The following is a 14,877-nucleotide window of genomic DNA, read 5'->3' on the forward strand; positions in this document are numbered from 1 at the left end:
CCAGCAATGCCCTATCTTTGTGCTTCTGTAAATTTGGGAAAAATTATTTATGATACAGGGGAACAATGCGTGTCTAGCAGGGGTATTTGGCGCCAGCTAACAACAATAAAGATTCACAGAGCATGATAAAGTAATGACTCAAGCAGCGGTTTTTTAGAGGTCTCTCTATATTGACTGATTACAGAAGTCCACACTGCCTCTTTCCCCATGCATGTAAATCGCCACCAGCATTACTTTCAATCCACCAAGTCCCAAAATCATATAGAAAATGCTTTTTATAATTGCAAATAGCCAAACCCCCTGCAGTCTCCACAGCTGGCATCCTCCTGTGGGGCACACACAGTGCTAAGCATGGGACGGGTGTGAGACAAGTTCAGTTACAGTCCCCTCGAACGGCAACGCTCTGCTAAGTGGAGAGGAGCTGTATAAAATTCCACGGAAACTAGGCACCCAGCTGGGTCTCTGGGTTCCTTGGAACACCCCAAGCTGCTACCTTACTTCCCTGTGGTGATGTTTTCAGGATACCTGCCCAAGCTGCTCAGCAGCACAGTGGGCTGACGTTAGCAAAAGGGCAGACAGCTCGCCAGTATGACCTGAGCTCCCACACACGCTGTCACCACTGCAGATGATGGGAACACTCACACTGGCCATCCCCAGACCCAGAGTGATGCTCCTGGTCATGCCAATGGGCCCAGGGCAGCTTTGATTTCAGCAGTCACTGCCAAGGGACTCCCATCCCAAAGCGCTGAGGTTTAGGAGCGTGAGCGCAGATGAGTCCAGCACCGGGTTCCGCAGGCTGAAAGTGCTGGCTGGGCTTCTCAGCGGCACCGACATCAGAGCAGAGAGACTACCTTTGGGTGATGCACAGTTACCCCAGAGGAGAAAATCCTTTCTGCCCTCACTCCCCCAACTCATGGTCTTCTACTTCACCAAGGCAAAGACTCTCAGTTTAACAGTAATTCCACCGTTTTATACCCTGGGCAGCCACGGCTGGGAAAACCGGCCCCTTCCCCGCTCACCATATCTGTATTCCAATCTGGTTCTCCAGGCTGCTGTTGGGAGTCAGCATCTTTGATCTCCTGCGAGCACTGGACACAGTCACCACCACCACCCGGAACAGCACAAAGGTGTTCACCTGCCAGAGAAGAGCCGTTGGACCCAGGAACCTTCTGTAATCTCAGCTTGGGGGGGATGACACTTTTCTACCGGGAACTCAACAACTGAGTGTCAGAACTTGGGGAGAAATGTTTCACTTTTGAGCAAGCAGTGAATAAAATACTTCATAGCCACATGTATGTGCTTCATAGCCACATACACATTATCCACATGTATGAAATCTAGAAAACTTATCTCAAAACTTCTCCTACAGAATGTCTTCCCTGTGAAGTGTCTATTCTGGACCCCTTAAACATTGCACCTTTGTCTGCTACCCTGCTGTTGTATAATGAACCTGATACTACTTCGAGGACATAGATGTTCCCATATTAAAATCAGACCTTTAGTTAAGACAACGTCCCAGTCAACCCACACACCTACCTACATTTCCTAATTCAACAGTGAATACAACAGCTGGTCAGCAAAATTTTCTGAAAGCACTTTTTTTCTGACAAAAAGCTGCTTTGGTTAAAGAGATTTATTTGTGTTGTGAAAGTATATATAAAGCATAACAAAAAATTTCCTATAAAAGTAGCAGGCACAATAAGCCCTGTGAGCAAGCACCTTCGCTACAGGAGTGCTGACACCCCTGACTCTGCAATGCTTTCCTAAAACCAGACAGGAAGAAATCACACCTTCCCAGCAGGTTTTGGCACTTACGGCCAGGATGAAGAGAACAGGGCCAACAAAGGCCCAGATGACGTTGGTCTGGACGTTCAGCCAGCAGTGGTTGTCTGCCACATACTTGTTAAAGGAAGTTGCGAGGGTCACACCCACGATAACGACTGGAAGCCCTGCAGAAAAAAAAACCAGATTAAACCCCAGGAAAAGCAGAGATGACCCATGTGGGTCAGCTGTGCTCTAGACAATTGCTTCAAAACCCCCAGAGCCAGACACGCTCCAGCGTGAGCCAGCTTAGCCTCTGAAACCCCATGAGCAACATCAATTTACTGCAGCTTAAATCTGTCCCAGCTCTGCAAGACGAGATTTATACCCTGTCAGCATCATTCTCCTAGGTATAAAGCATTCCAAGTCCTGAGTCCTGATCAAAGCAATTTACTCCTCAGATTGCTTTTTTAACAAAATAGACAATCAGAGACATAAAACAATCCAAAATATTTGAACCTGTTGTCCAATGTCCAACTAGGTGCGTGTTTTGCAAGGAGCACTGACCTAAAGAGGCTCCTCTTTGGTATGAAACTCAGCTCATTCAAATGAATTCTACGTCCCTAAAGGGCTCACTCAGAATAAAGGGTGCTCAGCCAGGAACATATTTATATTTGAATTACTATCAGACAGTAGTAATGCTCTCCAAGAACAAGCAGTTACCATAAACTTCCTCCTCCTTCGAACTCTTGGGTTTAGAAAAATAACAGAAATGCCTTTTATATTCTGAGACTGGCAATTTGACACATAAAGGTAAGAAAGCCTCTGCAGGACAGCGGCACCCGGCTCTTGTATTGCATCAAACCAAACATTTGGGAATCTCTCCTGTTGAAACTCATGCTAGACAAAAAATTGACACATTTTTCTGAGTGCCCAATGCAGAGGAGTCTGTAGATACCCCAGCCTGTCACGTAGTAGAATTTCATCCTCCTGTCTTCACTCATGTTGACTGCTACCACTTTGCTCCACAGGAGAAGCCCCTCTACCAGCATCCATGAAAAGGCTGCCATGAAGAAGAGATGAAGGCAGGCAGTGACGGTGAAACACACCACCTGGGGAGGAGAGAGATCACATGCTGCGTCAGGAGTCGTCGTCCTCTGAGAGCTTCCGAGTGTGTGTGGTCAGGAGGAAGAGAGCAACCTACAAACTGTGCTGCAGAATGTGTAGAAATGTATGTAAACATCCACAAGCACCAGGAAGAGTTCTTAAAATTGTAACACATGAAGAGTGCAACTGCTGCAGCTCACACTTGTTTCATCTGTGTGACCATCTCACACCACAGAAGAGGGAACTGATAGCAGCTTTTCCTGCAGTTCTTGGCCTTCCTTGCAGGTCTCTCATCCCTGAGCTGCTTGCTCCAGCCATGGGATGTGGAAAAGGACACAGGAAGGGACAACAGAACTATACGTTGCTGTTTTATAACTGCTTAATTTCCTGAAAGATTTTTTTGTCAGACACAAACTGTCAGAAAAAAAAAAAAAAGGTGAATTTTCCTGACAGATTGCACAATGCATATGTGCGTATCTCCAAACATGGAGACACAATTCTTTCCTAGATGCAAGTTACAGGTAATTAATGAAACATTAACAAAAGGGATTACGCTTCTGTTCTGTTTGCTCTGACAATAATGCTTGAGCGGGCCTGGGCCCGCTGGCTGACCAGGCGGGACACTTTCTGGTGGGTTTACCTGGTTGGTCTTGGCCAACTCACTGAACATGAGCAGAGCTTCTGCCGCCGCTAACGCAAAGATCAGGTTCTGGTGCACGGTTGTTCGTTCACTCTTGGGAACACTGAGGAAGGAGAGAGGAAGCGCTCAGCTGCAGCCAAAAGAAAGGGTGTACATGTCCCCTCTAGTCCTTGCTGGGCGCAGACCTGCCTGGGTGGCCTGTGAGCTCTGCTGCTTACTGCAAAGACGACAGAAGGAGGCAGGGGACTGCCCTGCTGTGCAAGCACTTGGCGCTGGGGATCTGCTTGGGTACAGCTGCTCAGACCTTGCCCAGTGCTCCAAGGAACAGGCAGCGAGCAGCAGGAGGAACATGGCCATGCTCACAAGGCAGATCCCTCTGCTTGCCAAGTAATGCAGAAGGGTTGGCAACTGAAGAAACAGGTTTTGCTCCATTTGATTTATAAAAATTAACTCTAGCAGAGCAGTTTTTGTGGTAAACATTATTAGTCATTGATAAAAATATTTCCACGGACACTCAGGTGTGTGCACAGCTCATACAAGCATCTCCAGTCCCCCTCCCTAGGCAAGGACAAACTCCCTCCCCTCTGCTACCAACCACCAGTGCAGCTCCCCAGCCTCTCCTGCATCACCCCACACTGACTGAGGACATCTTGTTTGTATACTTCTTCTGAAGCAAAATATCAAACAAAAAATACAGAGAAAGCTACAAGTTCCTGGACTTTTCTTACCCAACTGCCAAGAATAAAATGAAGGTAACTATCAAGGCACAGAAGGAAACGCCACATCCAATGAAAGTCAAGGTCTGCAGTGTGAGCTCCTCCTTGGTGGTCCTCTGCTCCAGTCATGAAACAACAGAAGACACAAACCCCCACAAATTAACTGCAGGCTGCTCGCAGTTTTGGCGTTCACCCCACAGAGCTGCAGAGAAAGGTTCCTCACTTACCTGCATCTCGTACACCTGCAGCAGGACAGCAAAATTCGTGGTATGGTTGCAAAAACAGGCAGTGGAGTCTGGGAGAGATGTCACCACAGAGCAGCCAGCTGTGGACCACATCCCACCAGCATCTGGGCTAACAGGTGGCAAAAAAAACCCCAGAGAAAACACATAGAAATTACCATCCACTTCAACAGAAAGCCAAGGTGCTAAGGGAATTTCATTCTCCCAGAAGAAGCAGAGTTGAAAGGAGGAAGAAGAGGATACCAGAGACATGTCTTCACATGGACTTCCCTTTGGCTCATCCTCAAATCTCAGCAGATTTGCCTTACCCATCAGGCATGCACAAGAAAATAGGTCTAGTGTCAACGTGTGCATCAAAAAGCACAGTTCAGCCATCACTGCTTTAAACAGGACTCAGACACTGCATGGCTCAGGGAAGAGCTCCCTCACAGCACATTCTCTCAGAGCACCACTGGACCAGGCACATCAAATCTCCCTCAGCTTGGCCTGCCATGCACCCTGCACAGTTCCACCTGACCCTTGATCTCCAGGGTAAGACAGCCTGTCCCCAGCCGGCCAGCTGCCCTCCGCTGCCGGTAAGCCTCCAGTAAACGGTGGCCAGTAAAGCTCCAGATCTGAATTCCCTGTGGAGGGACCAAGGCTGCAGCAGGTCAGCTCTGCCCTCACTGGCAGCACTGCCCCTCTGAGCCTGCCCCAGGACCAAGGGAAGATCAGATTCAGAGCAAGGCTAGTGGAGCTGTTGGTGTAGTAACCAGCTGCTTCCAAAAACACCCACTTCCCACCTTCCCCAAACTGTTTCATGCCTGTTACAAGACTGGGACTCTAAGGAGTTTTTTTGCACTTGAATGACTTAATTACCAATCCATAATATATCAGTCTCGGTGCTCTCACTGTGGTGACATTCAGCAAAAACACAGCGCAATGCCAAGCAGTATTTATGAGGCTGGGAGTCCTGCATGTCTTTTGGTCTATATATCTTGGACCAACCCTTCTTTGTTGCAGGCAACAATCATCATTAACTAGGGCTTTCCATTTTAGTTATATATACCTCATTAAAGGTCACTTGCTTGTGAGTGACTTTTTTCCAGAGGAAACCTTCCCAGGAGAGCGTTCTATGCCAGCAGATAGAGGATGCCAGCACGCAAAGCAAGCAGAGAATTACAGATCCCTATTCTTACCGTCACATTTATATTGTTATGTTTGATTTTCCAGTGGAAATAAAAGCTCATAAATCTGGGGACCCGAACTGAAAACAAGGCACCTGAGGCTGAAGTTCCAGAAGGCACAGATGGGCCCCACCAGCTTACTGGGCAGGTTCTGCAGACAGAGAGGGAGAAGAAGAGATTACAGAGCCATACATGTTCTGTACGCGGACCGATGCAGTTCACCCACTAGGCTGCAACAAGGTCAGTCAGCACAGGACAGGGAAACGGGACAAGATGAGAGACCTGGGCATGGGACACCCTGAAGCGCAAGAGCTCCGGGGCCCCGTGCCAAGGTGCCGGGTCAGGCTGTGGGATGCTGCTGGCAGGGGGTGCCGCTGGGACACACAGCCCCTGCACAGGGTACCTGGGCACGGTGCTGCAGGCGGTAGCGCACAGATGTGCTGATCTCCTGGAAGTCGCTGAGCAGAGCGGACGAGATCACGGCAGTGCCCACCGCGGTGCGCAGGTACCTGTCAGGGAAAGCGTGCTGCTGACGGGCACGGGAAACACCAGCCGTGCTCAGAAAGCGTACAAGGCAGCTGGCGAGATGCGGAGCCACTTTTAGAGTGTTTCAGTGCCAGCAGCAAAAGGCCTGGGCGCAGGGCTGACAGCCCCTCAGGTTGCCGGCTCACAGCAAACACCGCCACTGCCCCTGTAACCGCAGGAGGGGACCGTACAGCCCCGGCACCGGGGGTCCCAGGTGCTGGGCAGCGGAGCAGCACCGCGGCGCAGCCGGAGGCCGGGCGGAGCCGGTGGCTGGGATGCGCGGGCTGCCATCCCCCCCTAGCGTTCAGCGCTCCCTGGGGAGCGGCAGGGCCCGGCCCCAGCCCCTCTGCAGCGGGACCTGCCCCAGCCGGGGGCCTGCAGCTGCCCCCAGCCCGCCCAGCAGGGCAGGGAGCCCCCGGGGAGCCCGAGGCTCGCAGAACAGGCACCGCGGTGCACAGAGTTATACATTCATTTAGGCTGGAAAAGACCTTGCCGATCATGGCCAACCATTAGCCCCGCACTGCCAAGCCCACCACTAAACCATGTCCCCAAGCGCCACACCTACATGTTTTTTAAACACCTCCAGCGACAGTGACTCCACCACCTCCCTGGGCAGCCTGTTCCAGTGCTTGACAATCCTTCCCGTGAAGAAATTTTCCCTGATATCCAATCTAAACCTCCCCTAGCACAACCTGAGGCCGTTACCTGGGAGAAGACACCAACCCCCCTCGCCTACAGCCCCTGTCAGGCAGCTGTAGGGAGTGATAAGGCCCCCCTGAGCCCCCTCCTCTCCAGGCTAAACCCCCAGTGCCCTCAGCTGTTCCTCATAAGGCTTGTGCTCCAGCCCCTTCCCCAGCTCGTCGCCCGTCTCTGGATACGCTCCAGCACCTCAAGGTCTTTCTTGTAGTGAGGGCCCCAAAACTGAACCCAGAATTTGAGATGCAACGCCACCAGTGCTAAGTACAGCGGGATGGTCACTGCCCTGGTCCTGCTGGCCACGCTACTGCGGACACAAGCACACAGGCAGCCCTGCCGCACAGCTCAGGGGGGAGCTCTGCCAGTGCCAGGGGCCTCTGCCTCTGCAAACACTGCCTCGGGAGCCCCTCTCCACTGCCCGGTCTCCACATGTGTACTGGAGAAAGCAGGGACAAGGACAAATGGGATGGGATGGAGCAGGGTGGAGGTGACCCCAAAATAAAGGCACCAAAAGACTCAACGCAGACTTAAAAATGAATAGTGCCGTGGCACTAAGAGGGCAGCCCTGGGGTGCAGGGCTTCTGTTTCACTCACTTCTGTTCTCCATCAGAAGCAGCCATGTCCTGGAAGACAGCGCCGCTGCCTGCACTGGACAGGCAGCGCTGCAGGGAGCCGTAGCCAAACCACATGTTTTTCACCATGACTCTGCGAAGACCTGGAGGGATAGAGCACTGAGAGATGGGAGCAAGCAGCCAGGGCACCTCTGACCAGTCTGTGCTTCAGCACCGCTGCCCTAATCTGGTGCGATACCCCCAGGGCACCCACAGCTCCGAGCTGTGTCTGCAGAGGGGCTGTAGATAATCTGTCCCCCATGGCCCACCTCCCTTTCATCAAGGGTACCTCTTCCCCACACTTCTCCAGACTGCATGTGTGCAGGGGAAGCAGTTTGTCCATCAAGGAAGATGCTGCAGAAGTGCCAAGGGTAGACCCAGGGAAGCGCAGGCATCATAACCCACCTCTGGCTTTCAGTCTTTGCATTTCTTCTGCAGGAACTTCAATGAGGTCGTGCCTGCCCTTCTCAGGGCTCTGGACCAGGTACGCCTCGCTGCTCATCTCCTGCCTGCTCAGCTCCAGCTTCCTGACCTCCATCCCTGTGGAGCGAGAAAACCAGGCACTGAACCAGGGTTCAGCTTTCCGCCAGAGCTCCCACTCCAGCAAAGTACCACAAGGACATTGTAAGCCCAGCCAAGATCCACAGCAGCAGCAGATCCCTTTCAGTGCAAACCACGTGGGCTCAGTTTGTCTCCTGCACCCAAAGGTTTCTTACAGTCCTCTTACAATGCATGGTGTGAGAGGTGCCCCCACACTATGAGATTTCTGCATGGAGGAAACAGGGAGAAGGCTGTAGGGTTAACAAGAGATGAGCCAGAGGGGGAGAGGTGCCAGGAGTGGAATTGGTCTGGGAACCAGATGGGATGACTAAACTGGGTCCCAGTGAGCTGCCCTCCCCTGGCTCTGCTGGTGCCACTCACCAACGTTCCCATGCTGGATCGTGATCTTTGTCCTCCCTGCAGTCAGCAGTGGGGCTAAGTGTGACACCACTCTGTCGCAGAGCTCAACAACAGCCATGGGCCCGCTGATAACCTGCAGACACAGAGAGAGCAATGAAAATCAGCACCTGCACTGCCAGCTCACACTTCCCATGGCTCACAAGAGTTTTCTTCAATGCTTGGTCCTTGGCAGAAAAAGAGAAGTTGGGACTCAAGGCTTTTGCTTTGCTTTTCTCTGATTTCTTCATTAAAGGATGTTCCTGATTCCTTCAGCAGGGAGACAAGGTTGGCAATGAGGGAAACCTGCTGGTCTTTATAAAAAGCCATTAAAACAGCATGGGTATAAACAACTAAATAAGCCTCTGGAAAGAAAGTAGATTTTTAGACCTGACTCCTGATTGTTGCAAAGCTGTGGAACAACCATCCTCTCTTCCTGGAAAAGGTTTCACCCAGAAACAGACTCCACTTCTGGAAGGGTAGCTGGTGACTGGCCCCATTACTCAAGGTCCTGGGTGTGTTGGGCAGCACAAGCGCCACCCCTGCAGTACATGCACTCAAACCCTTTCTTCTTCAGCAGAGATATCTGCTGCACCAGCTACACAGGGCCACAGCTGGGTTTCTGCCACTATCGAGAAGCTGTGAGTAATTGTGGCCACGGAGACCTAAACAACTCTAAGCGATGAGGTAAACTCTGAACTATTCAGCATCCTTTTGTCTCTTGAGTCCCTGGCTTGGTTCCTGGAGTGCTGGCCAGGCCAGACACTGTCACACATTTCCCAGAGACAGGTGGGGAGTGCAGACCATACAACAGACACAAAAGACCCATGTGAGACGGGAAGAAGCTAATGGAGAAAATCCTAACTGGGGTGGGATGATGGCAATCCCTCACACAAAGCCTGACTGTTGTGAACAGCATGGGGGCTGATGACAGATAGCTCCTTGGCAGCCCACCCACTGAAAATACAACAAACTATGAAGTGAAGGGCACTGCCCTGCCAGAGACAGCAGGATATGGGAGCACGGAATCTACAATGTACCGGGAATCTGCAAACTGTGAGTAATCAGGCTGACAAAGTGGAGTGGCTTGAAGAGAGCTGAGAAAGCCACCAGAAGGGTTTGCAAGGCAGGCACCGCCTGACTGCGCCTGTTTGCAGGAGAACTTTTTTGCACCTCCAACAAATGAGGCAACAGTAAGGCAGCTGGTCCTTACCTGAGCTGGCAGCGGCTCCATGCCCATGCTTGCAGCACTTTCACAAGCTCCATAAGACGGGCAGAAAGGCTGCATGTGACCATGCAAGGACAGGTGCTCAGCCTGCTGCCATACACCTGGCCAAGGAGCTGCACACACACAAGACGAACAGATGCGGCATGCAGCGACCAGACCGCTGGTGACCGTTACCTGGCTGACTGATGACCATGTTTCAATATTCTGCTCTTTCAGGATTAACTCAGTCACTTCCACATAATACTGGCCCAACTGCTCCAGCATCTCCAGCTCCTCTCCCTCCTGGACTTCCACATCAGAAACTTGCTTTAGTAATTGAAGCACTGCAAGGAGATCAGATGACTCCAGCATGGGTGTCTCTCCTTCCCTCAGAACAGTTGCCAAGAGATCAAGAGCACCAAGAGCAACAGAGAGGTTCATGTCTTGGACATCACTTGTGAAGATATTCTCAGGAATCTGCCAAGGAAAAAACGTTTTAGTTCAGTGCAGAACCCTGATTCTGTGTGATCATCAGCTATGCCCTGGCAATGCCCTGCATGCCCTCGCTGCTGTGAGGCCACCTGCCTGGCCAACCAGGCACACCTTAGGGGAAGGAGACGTGACATTTTGAGCTCTCATGTCCAGCCTCTCGACCTCAGTGAGACAAGTCAACCTGAAGCAACACTTTGCTTGTTTGATCACAGCACAAGTTACAGCTGTATTGGTCACACTCTCCAACAGCATCTCAGAAAAAGCCACAGGTGTAACTGCTGGCAAAATGATCTCAGACACCAGTAGGTCCAGCAAGTCCACCCCAATGGCTCCTGCCTGCTCCTGGTGTCATCTGCCACTGCTGGGGCTGCAGGACTCACCACAGTCCTCTCTGCAAGCGTGTTCACACGGCCGACAAGCGAGCGGCTGGATTCCAGCTGAGCTTTTTTCAGTTGCCAGTATGCATCTGAGAATAAACCAAAAGCATAACCATTGCTGTGGTGTCTAGCGGTGTGCTTAACACATGCCATGCTCTAAGCCAGGGGAATGGTCCTCAGATGGTGGGTAAGTTTGTAGGACAGTTCAGGACAAGGAGACTTCACAGCTGTATTTTATTTCTAGTATAAGATCCCATCTGCAGAGACAGACTAACACTTCTTTTCTGCCTCCTCCCCACATCCCCCTGGCCAATGAGTCTGGAGATGCCTGAATGGGAAGGCACTTCTACAGCCTTGCAGCCAGAAGCCATGCAACATGTTCAACCACTGCTTAACTGGAGAACAGCAAAATAACCCATCAGAGTGCGTGCAGCTGAAGCAAAGTCACAGCTACAGCAGGTTTTGCATGAGATCTCTGCAGAGCAGGCATGAGGCCTCCCCCTCACTGGCCGTCCCCTAGCTAGGATATCCAGGAGTGAATGCCATGGAAGTAACGAATAAATAAATAACAGATGCTGTACCCTTTCTGTAGCGACAGATAAAAGGCAAAGTCTGCAAACAAGATGTGTAACTGAATCCACTGCTGCCAACTTCAAAAACTCGGCATTCCTCAACAGGCCCTGTGGAAACACACACAAACAGACGGCCCGGATCCCCCAGAGCTGTGCCACCCCCAGCAGGTACCACGTTCCCTGGGAGCAGTCCACGAACTCTCCTGAACACAAAAGCTGTAAGCTGCTCCTCCAGCAGCACCAGCGCCAGAGCAGAGCAGGGACCAGGCAAATCTTGCCCAGAAGGAACTCAGAGGAGGCAGCAGTGCCAGGTCCTGAGTGCGTGATGTATCCGTAATGTCACACCAGCCTGGCTGAGGCCGAATCCCTCCTCCCAGCAGAACACCAAAGCACCGGGCACGCAAACCCCAGGAAACAGCATCACTGACAAGTAAGCCATTTCTCTCAGTAGAGGAGAAAGCCTGTAATTAGTCGAGGACATCTGACCAGCTGTCTTTCCTAGGGTCATCGCAGGCATCTTCAGTGACCAAGGGTTTATTGACGACTGTGCCTTTAAGTTTGATTTGTAACCTGCCTGGCCCAGCTCTGAATGTGATTCTGCTTTTCTTCCCAAAGGAGAAGCATCACTCCACAGACTGCACCACATTCCCTCTCTATGGATGGGACTGGCTTCTCGGACTACCCCGCATGCTGCGCCCCCGCTGCAGAAGGGAGCTGAAGCAGAGGGCAATGAGACTCACCTGGGCAAAGAAACTGTGCGGTCACCTCCTGAACGCTGCTCTCGATCTCCAGAGCATTGGAGCTCCACCCAAACACAAGGTCTTGCTCTACTACCCAGCATGAGCGAACTTTCTCAATCTGCTCCACGCTGAGGACTTTCTGCCAGATGTGCAAGTCAGTAATGTTCCCACTGAAGGATTCCTTCTCCCTGAAGGTGCCCCCCAGGGAATCTTGATCCTGCCCAATTATCAAAGTCCCCTGGCCATAGATGGCCTGGGGGGAAGATGGTCCCACAGCACACAAACCGCTGGCAGATGCCCTCCTTTTACCGTCAGCATAGATGGCCCAGGTCCCGTTTTCCTGCTGCCAGGTCACACAAAAGTGATGCCACTGTCCATCGGCACGGAACACTGGCAGGTATGGGGAATGGTGCCCGTGGACTATGAGAGCAAATCGAACAAAGCCTTCCTCGTCGACAAAGCCACGGACCTGGAACTCGTTAATAAAAGCTGGCACAGCGTAGGAGAAGATGGTAGCAATCTCCTGGGTCCTGGTGTCCCACTGGAGGTGGGCGCAGGCTGTGACAGCAGGCAGTCCTGGGAAGTCAGAGAGCACCTTCACATATTTTGTGTCTGTTTTGTCTCCAAATATCAGGACTGGTGCAATGTGGTCCCCTAGAAGGAGAAATTTCAGCCAGCATAAAGGAAGAAGCATGGGCCAAAGCCTGCTCATCTTCCACTGGGACGAAACCACCATTTCCATGTGCCTCTTAAGCTAAGAGCTCAGCACGCAGCAAGGCTTCTGACTCCCCCATGCCTGGAGGGGATCAGGAAGGCAGGCAAACGGAGATTGCACCATTTCAGCAAGTGTCATTTCCAGAAACTTAAGTTTTCTAGCAAATAGGATTGCAAACAATGAATATGGAAGGAACAGCATGTTCTCAAGCATCCCATGCTATAGCAAATAGTCAAGTAAGACCTTTGAGGCATCTGCCATGCAGTGCCTTACCACTGTGGAACACCCGTTCCCCTGGTCCTGTCTCTAACATCATCTCCGCAGGACCTGCACGTCACAAATGGTGAGGCTGAGCAAAGCCACACCTGCTTTATAGGGAGATGGTACATGAGGACCAAGCAGAGGAGCCCCTTTGCAACTCCCTTCTGTTGCAATTCATTAAAAAATCTTGACAGTGACCAGCCGATACTGCTGGGATAACTGTTGTTCATGCTGCCAGCTCCAGCTTGTGACTAGAGGTCCTAGGCATTGCCACAATAAAAAGAAGAGTGGCAACTTTTCCAGTCAGATTAATTTTTCAGAATTAAAAAGATCCACCAGTGAACACGTCTCCAAATAGTCCAAGCCCACTTATACTCACGTCTCCATTTTGGTTTGTGCAGGACACCATCCCTTTCATTTAGCCAGATGGAACCTCTGATATGGTGGGACTGCAGCAGTTTGCTAAAGGAAGCTTGCTCACTGTCTTGGGGTTCAAAAAGCAGCTGAGCAAAGCGTTGTTCACAGTATCTATCTGCATGCCACCAGTTCAAAGCAGTGGTCACATATTCGTACATGTGTCTTGAGGTCTCAATTGTGACAGGAACAAAATCTGGAGAAAGACATACACAACATGAAACAGGAAATCTCTCCAACCCACTTTCGAGCCACATACACTACAGGGTCAGTCGCTTGCAGCATCTGCAAGCATCTACAAATACTGTCTGGTGCACTCTGGAGGAGCCAAAGGCAGGAGCTCATTTCCCTACCCAGCCCCCAGGATGTTCAGTGGGTACAGTGCGATAGAAAAGTCCAGGCTATATTGGACCTAGAATGAGGGACATCTGTGATTCTGCTCACAACCTGCATTGCTGACCTAGGGCTGGAGCTGGGCACGCTCTGGTGGGACACAGAACCATGCCAAGCTCAGCCAAAGAAAAAGTTCACTGTGGTATGCCCAGGGATTGCCCTCAGGACAGCTTGCTCAAAGCAGTTATGTACAAGCAAGTTTTCTCATTTTATCCCCCCTTCCCAGCTCCTACCAGCTTCTGCATTTGCAGATGCAAGTTACAAGCACAAAATAATCTGTTTTGTTTGCAGCTACAGTGGCACAAAGACGAGCAGCTAAGCAGGACTTACCTGGTTTTAGGCAGTAATTTCATAATCAGCCAAGCAAATACTCAGCTATGCAAATATAATTTCAGGCACAAAACAGGGCATCAGAAGAAGTTTATTTACCTTTATTTCTGCCACTGGACGCCTTTCATGTGTTGCTTCTCTGTGCTAAATATTGCTTGTAAAAACATACAGAAATGCTGCTAAAAACACTAACCTTTAGAAGTCTGGTTCTTGGCAAGGGCTGCAAAGGCAAAGAGACTCCTGGACAGATTACCGACCTGTTGGAGAGGATGTGTTGTAACATTCCTTTAAAGCATTAATACCATCTCAAATCCTGAAATTATAAAAAAACTCACCAGAAAGCTGAAGAACCAAGAATCAGGTCTCAAGTCTCTCCTAAACATGCTGAACAGCTGGAAAGCTTTCACCCTTTGCTAGAATAAACAAAATACTATTAGAGATGCATTGCAGAGACAGAAGCATTCTGCACAAAGTCAGTTCTCAGGCAAGGCTCCTTTCCTCACAAAGTCTTGAATCAAAAAAGAGAGCATGATGCTCTCTGAAATACCTGTCCTGGGTAGCGTCCTATCAAAATAATTCTCCGTTCTTCTTAAAGAACTCAAGGTCTCAGTTTACTATTTGTTTCCAGGATACGGGTTAATCATAAAACATATACAGATATTAATAGACAGGCAAGTTAGCAGAGCCTCTTTATCTGCATTAACTAAATAAAAAAGCCATCACAAATCGCATTGTTAAACCGTGTCACATCACTGGCATCTTTTCTCGTTTCTGTTAAAGCCCGCAGGAATACGGATCAGAGCAGACCCTGAGGCCAGCGCAGCTGGGCCACACGAGCAGAGCCGAACACACAGCTCCGATGCCAGGGCTGAGCCGGTGAGCTCCGCCGCACCACCCTGGCCGGCCGGGGGAGCCCTGGCTGCGGCTGTCCAACACCTCGTAAAGTCCTAGAGGAGGGTACGTAAAGGTACAAACA

The 14,877-nt window shown here is 50.7% G+C and overlaps 1 protein-coding gene across 1 annotated transcript in view; it reads right to left on the reverse strand.

The window, feature by feature from the left end:
• ADGRD2 (adhesion G protein-coupled receptor D2) overlaps nucleotides 1-14,877 on the reverse strand; it is a 44,075-nt gene that overhangs the window by 15,135 nt on the left and 14,063 nt on the right. Inside the window, exons 2-19 of the mRNA XM_080401395.1 lie at nucleotides 14,237-14,314; nucleotides 14,095-14,158; nucleotides 13,144-13,374; nucleotides 11,789-12,442; nucleotides 11,058-11,156; nucleotides 10,480-10,565; nucleotides 9,803-10,084; nucleotides 8,386-8,497; nucleotides 7,870-8,004; nucleotides 7,448-7,568; nucleotides 6,036-6,141; nucleotides 5,728-5,783; nucleotides 4,452-4,578; nucleotides 4,237-4,340; nucleotides 3,509-3,611; nucleotides 2,720-2,873; nucleotides 1,816-1,949; nucleotides 1,020-1,135 (exon numbers count right to left, since the gene is read on the reverse strand). Of these exons, the coding sequence (XP_080257521.1) occupies nucleotides 1,020-1,135; nucleotides 1,816-1,949; nucleotides 2,720-2,873; nucleotides 3,509-3,611; nucleotides 4,237-4,340; nucleotides 4,452-4,578; nucleotides 5,728-5,783; nucleotides 6,036-6,141; nucleotides 7,448-7,568; nucleotides 7,870-8,004; nucleotides 8,386-8,497; nucleotides 9,803-10,084; nucleotides 10,480-10,565; nucleotides 11,058-11,156; nucleotides 11,789-12,442; nucleotides 13,144-13,374; nucleotides 14,095-14,158; nucleotides 14,237-14,314 (2,762 nt within the window). The remainder of the gene's footprint in view (nucleotides 1-1,019; nucleotides 1,136-1,815; nucleotides 1,950-2,719; nucleotides 2,874-3,508; nucleotides 3,612-4,236; nucleotides 4,341-4,451; nucleotides 4,579-5,727; nucleotides 5,784-6,035; nucleotides 6,142-7,447; nucleotides 7,569-7,869; nucleotides 8,005-8,385; nucleotides 8,498-9,802; nucleotides 10,085-10,479; nucleotides 10,566-11,057; nucleotides 11,157-11,788; nucleotides 12,443-13,143; nucleotides 13,375-14,094; nucleotides 14,159-14,236; nucleotides 14,315-14,877) is intronic.

This window comes from Falco punctatus (genome assembly GCF_963210335.1).
Source record: "Falco punctatus genome assembly, chromosome: 9".
Taxonomy (NCBI): Eukaryota; Metazoa; Chordata; class Aves; order Falconiformes; family Falconidae; genus Falco; species Falco punctatus.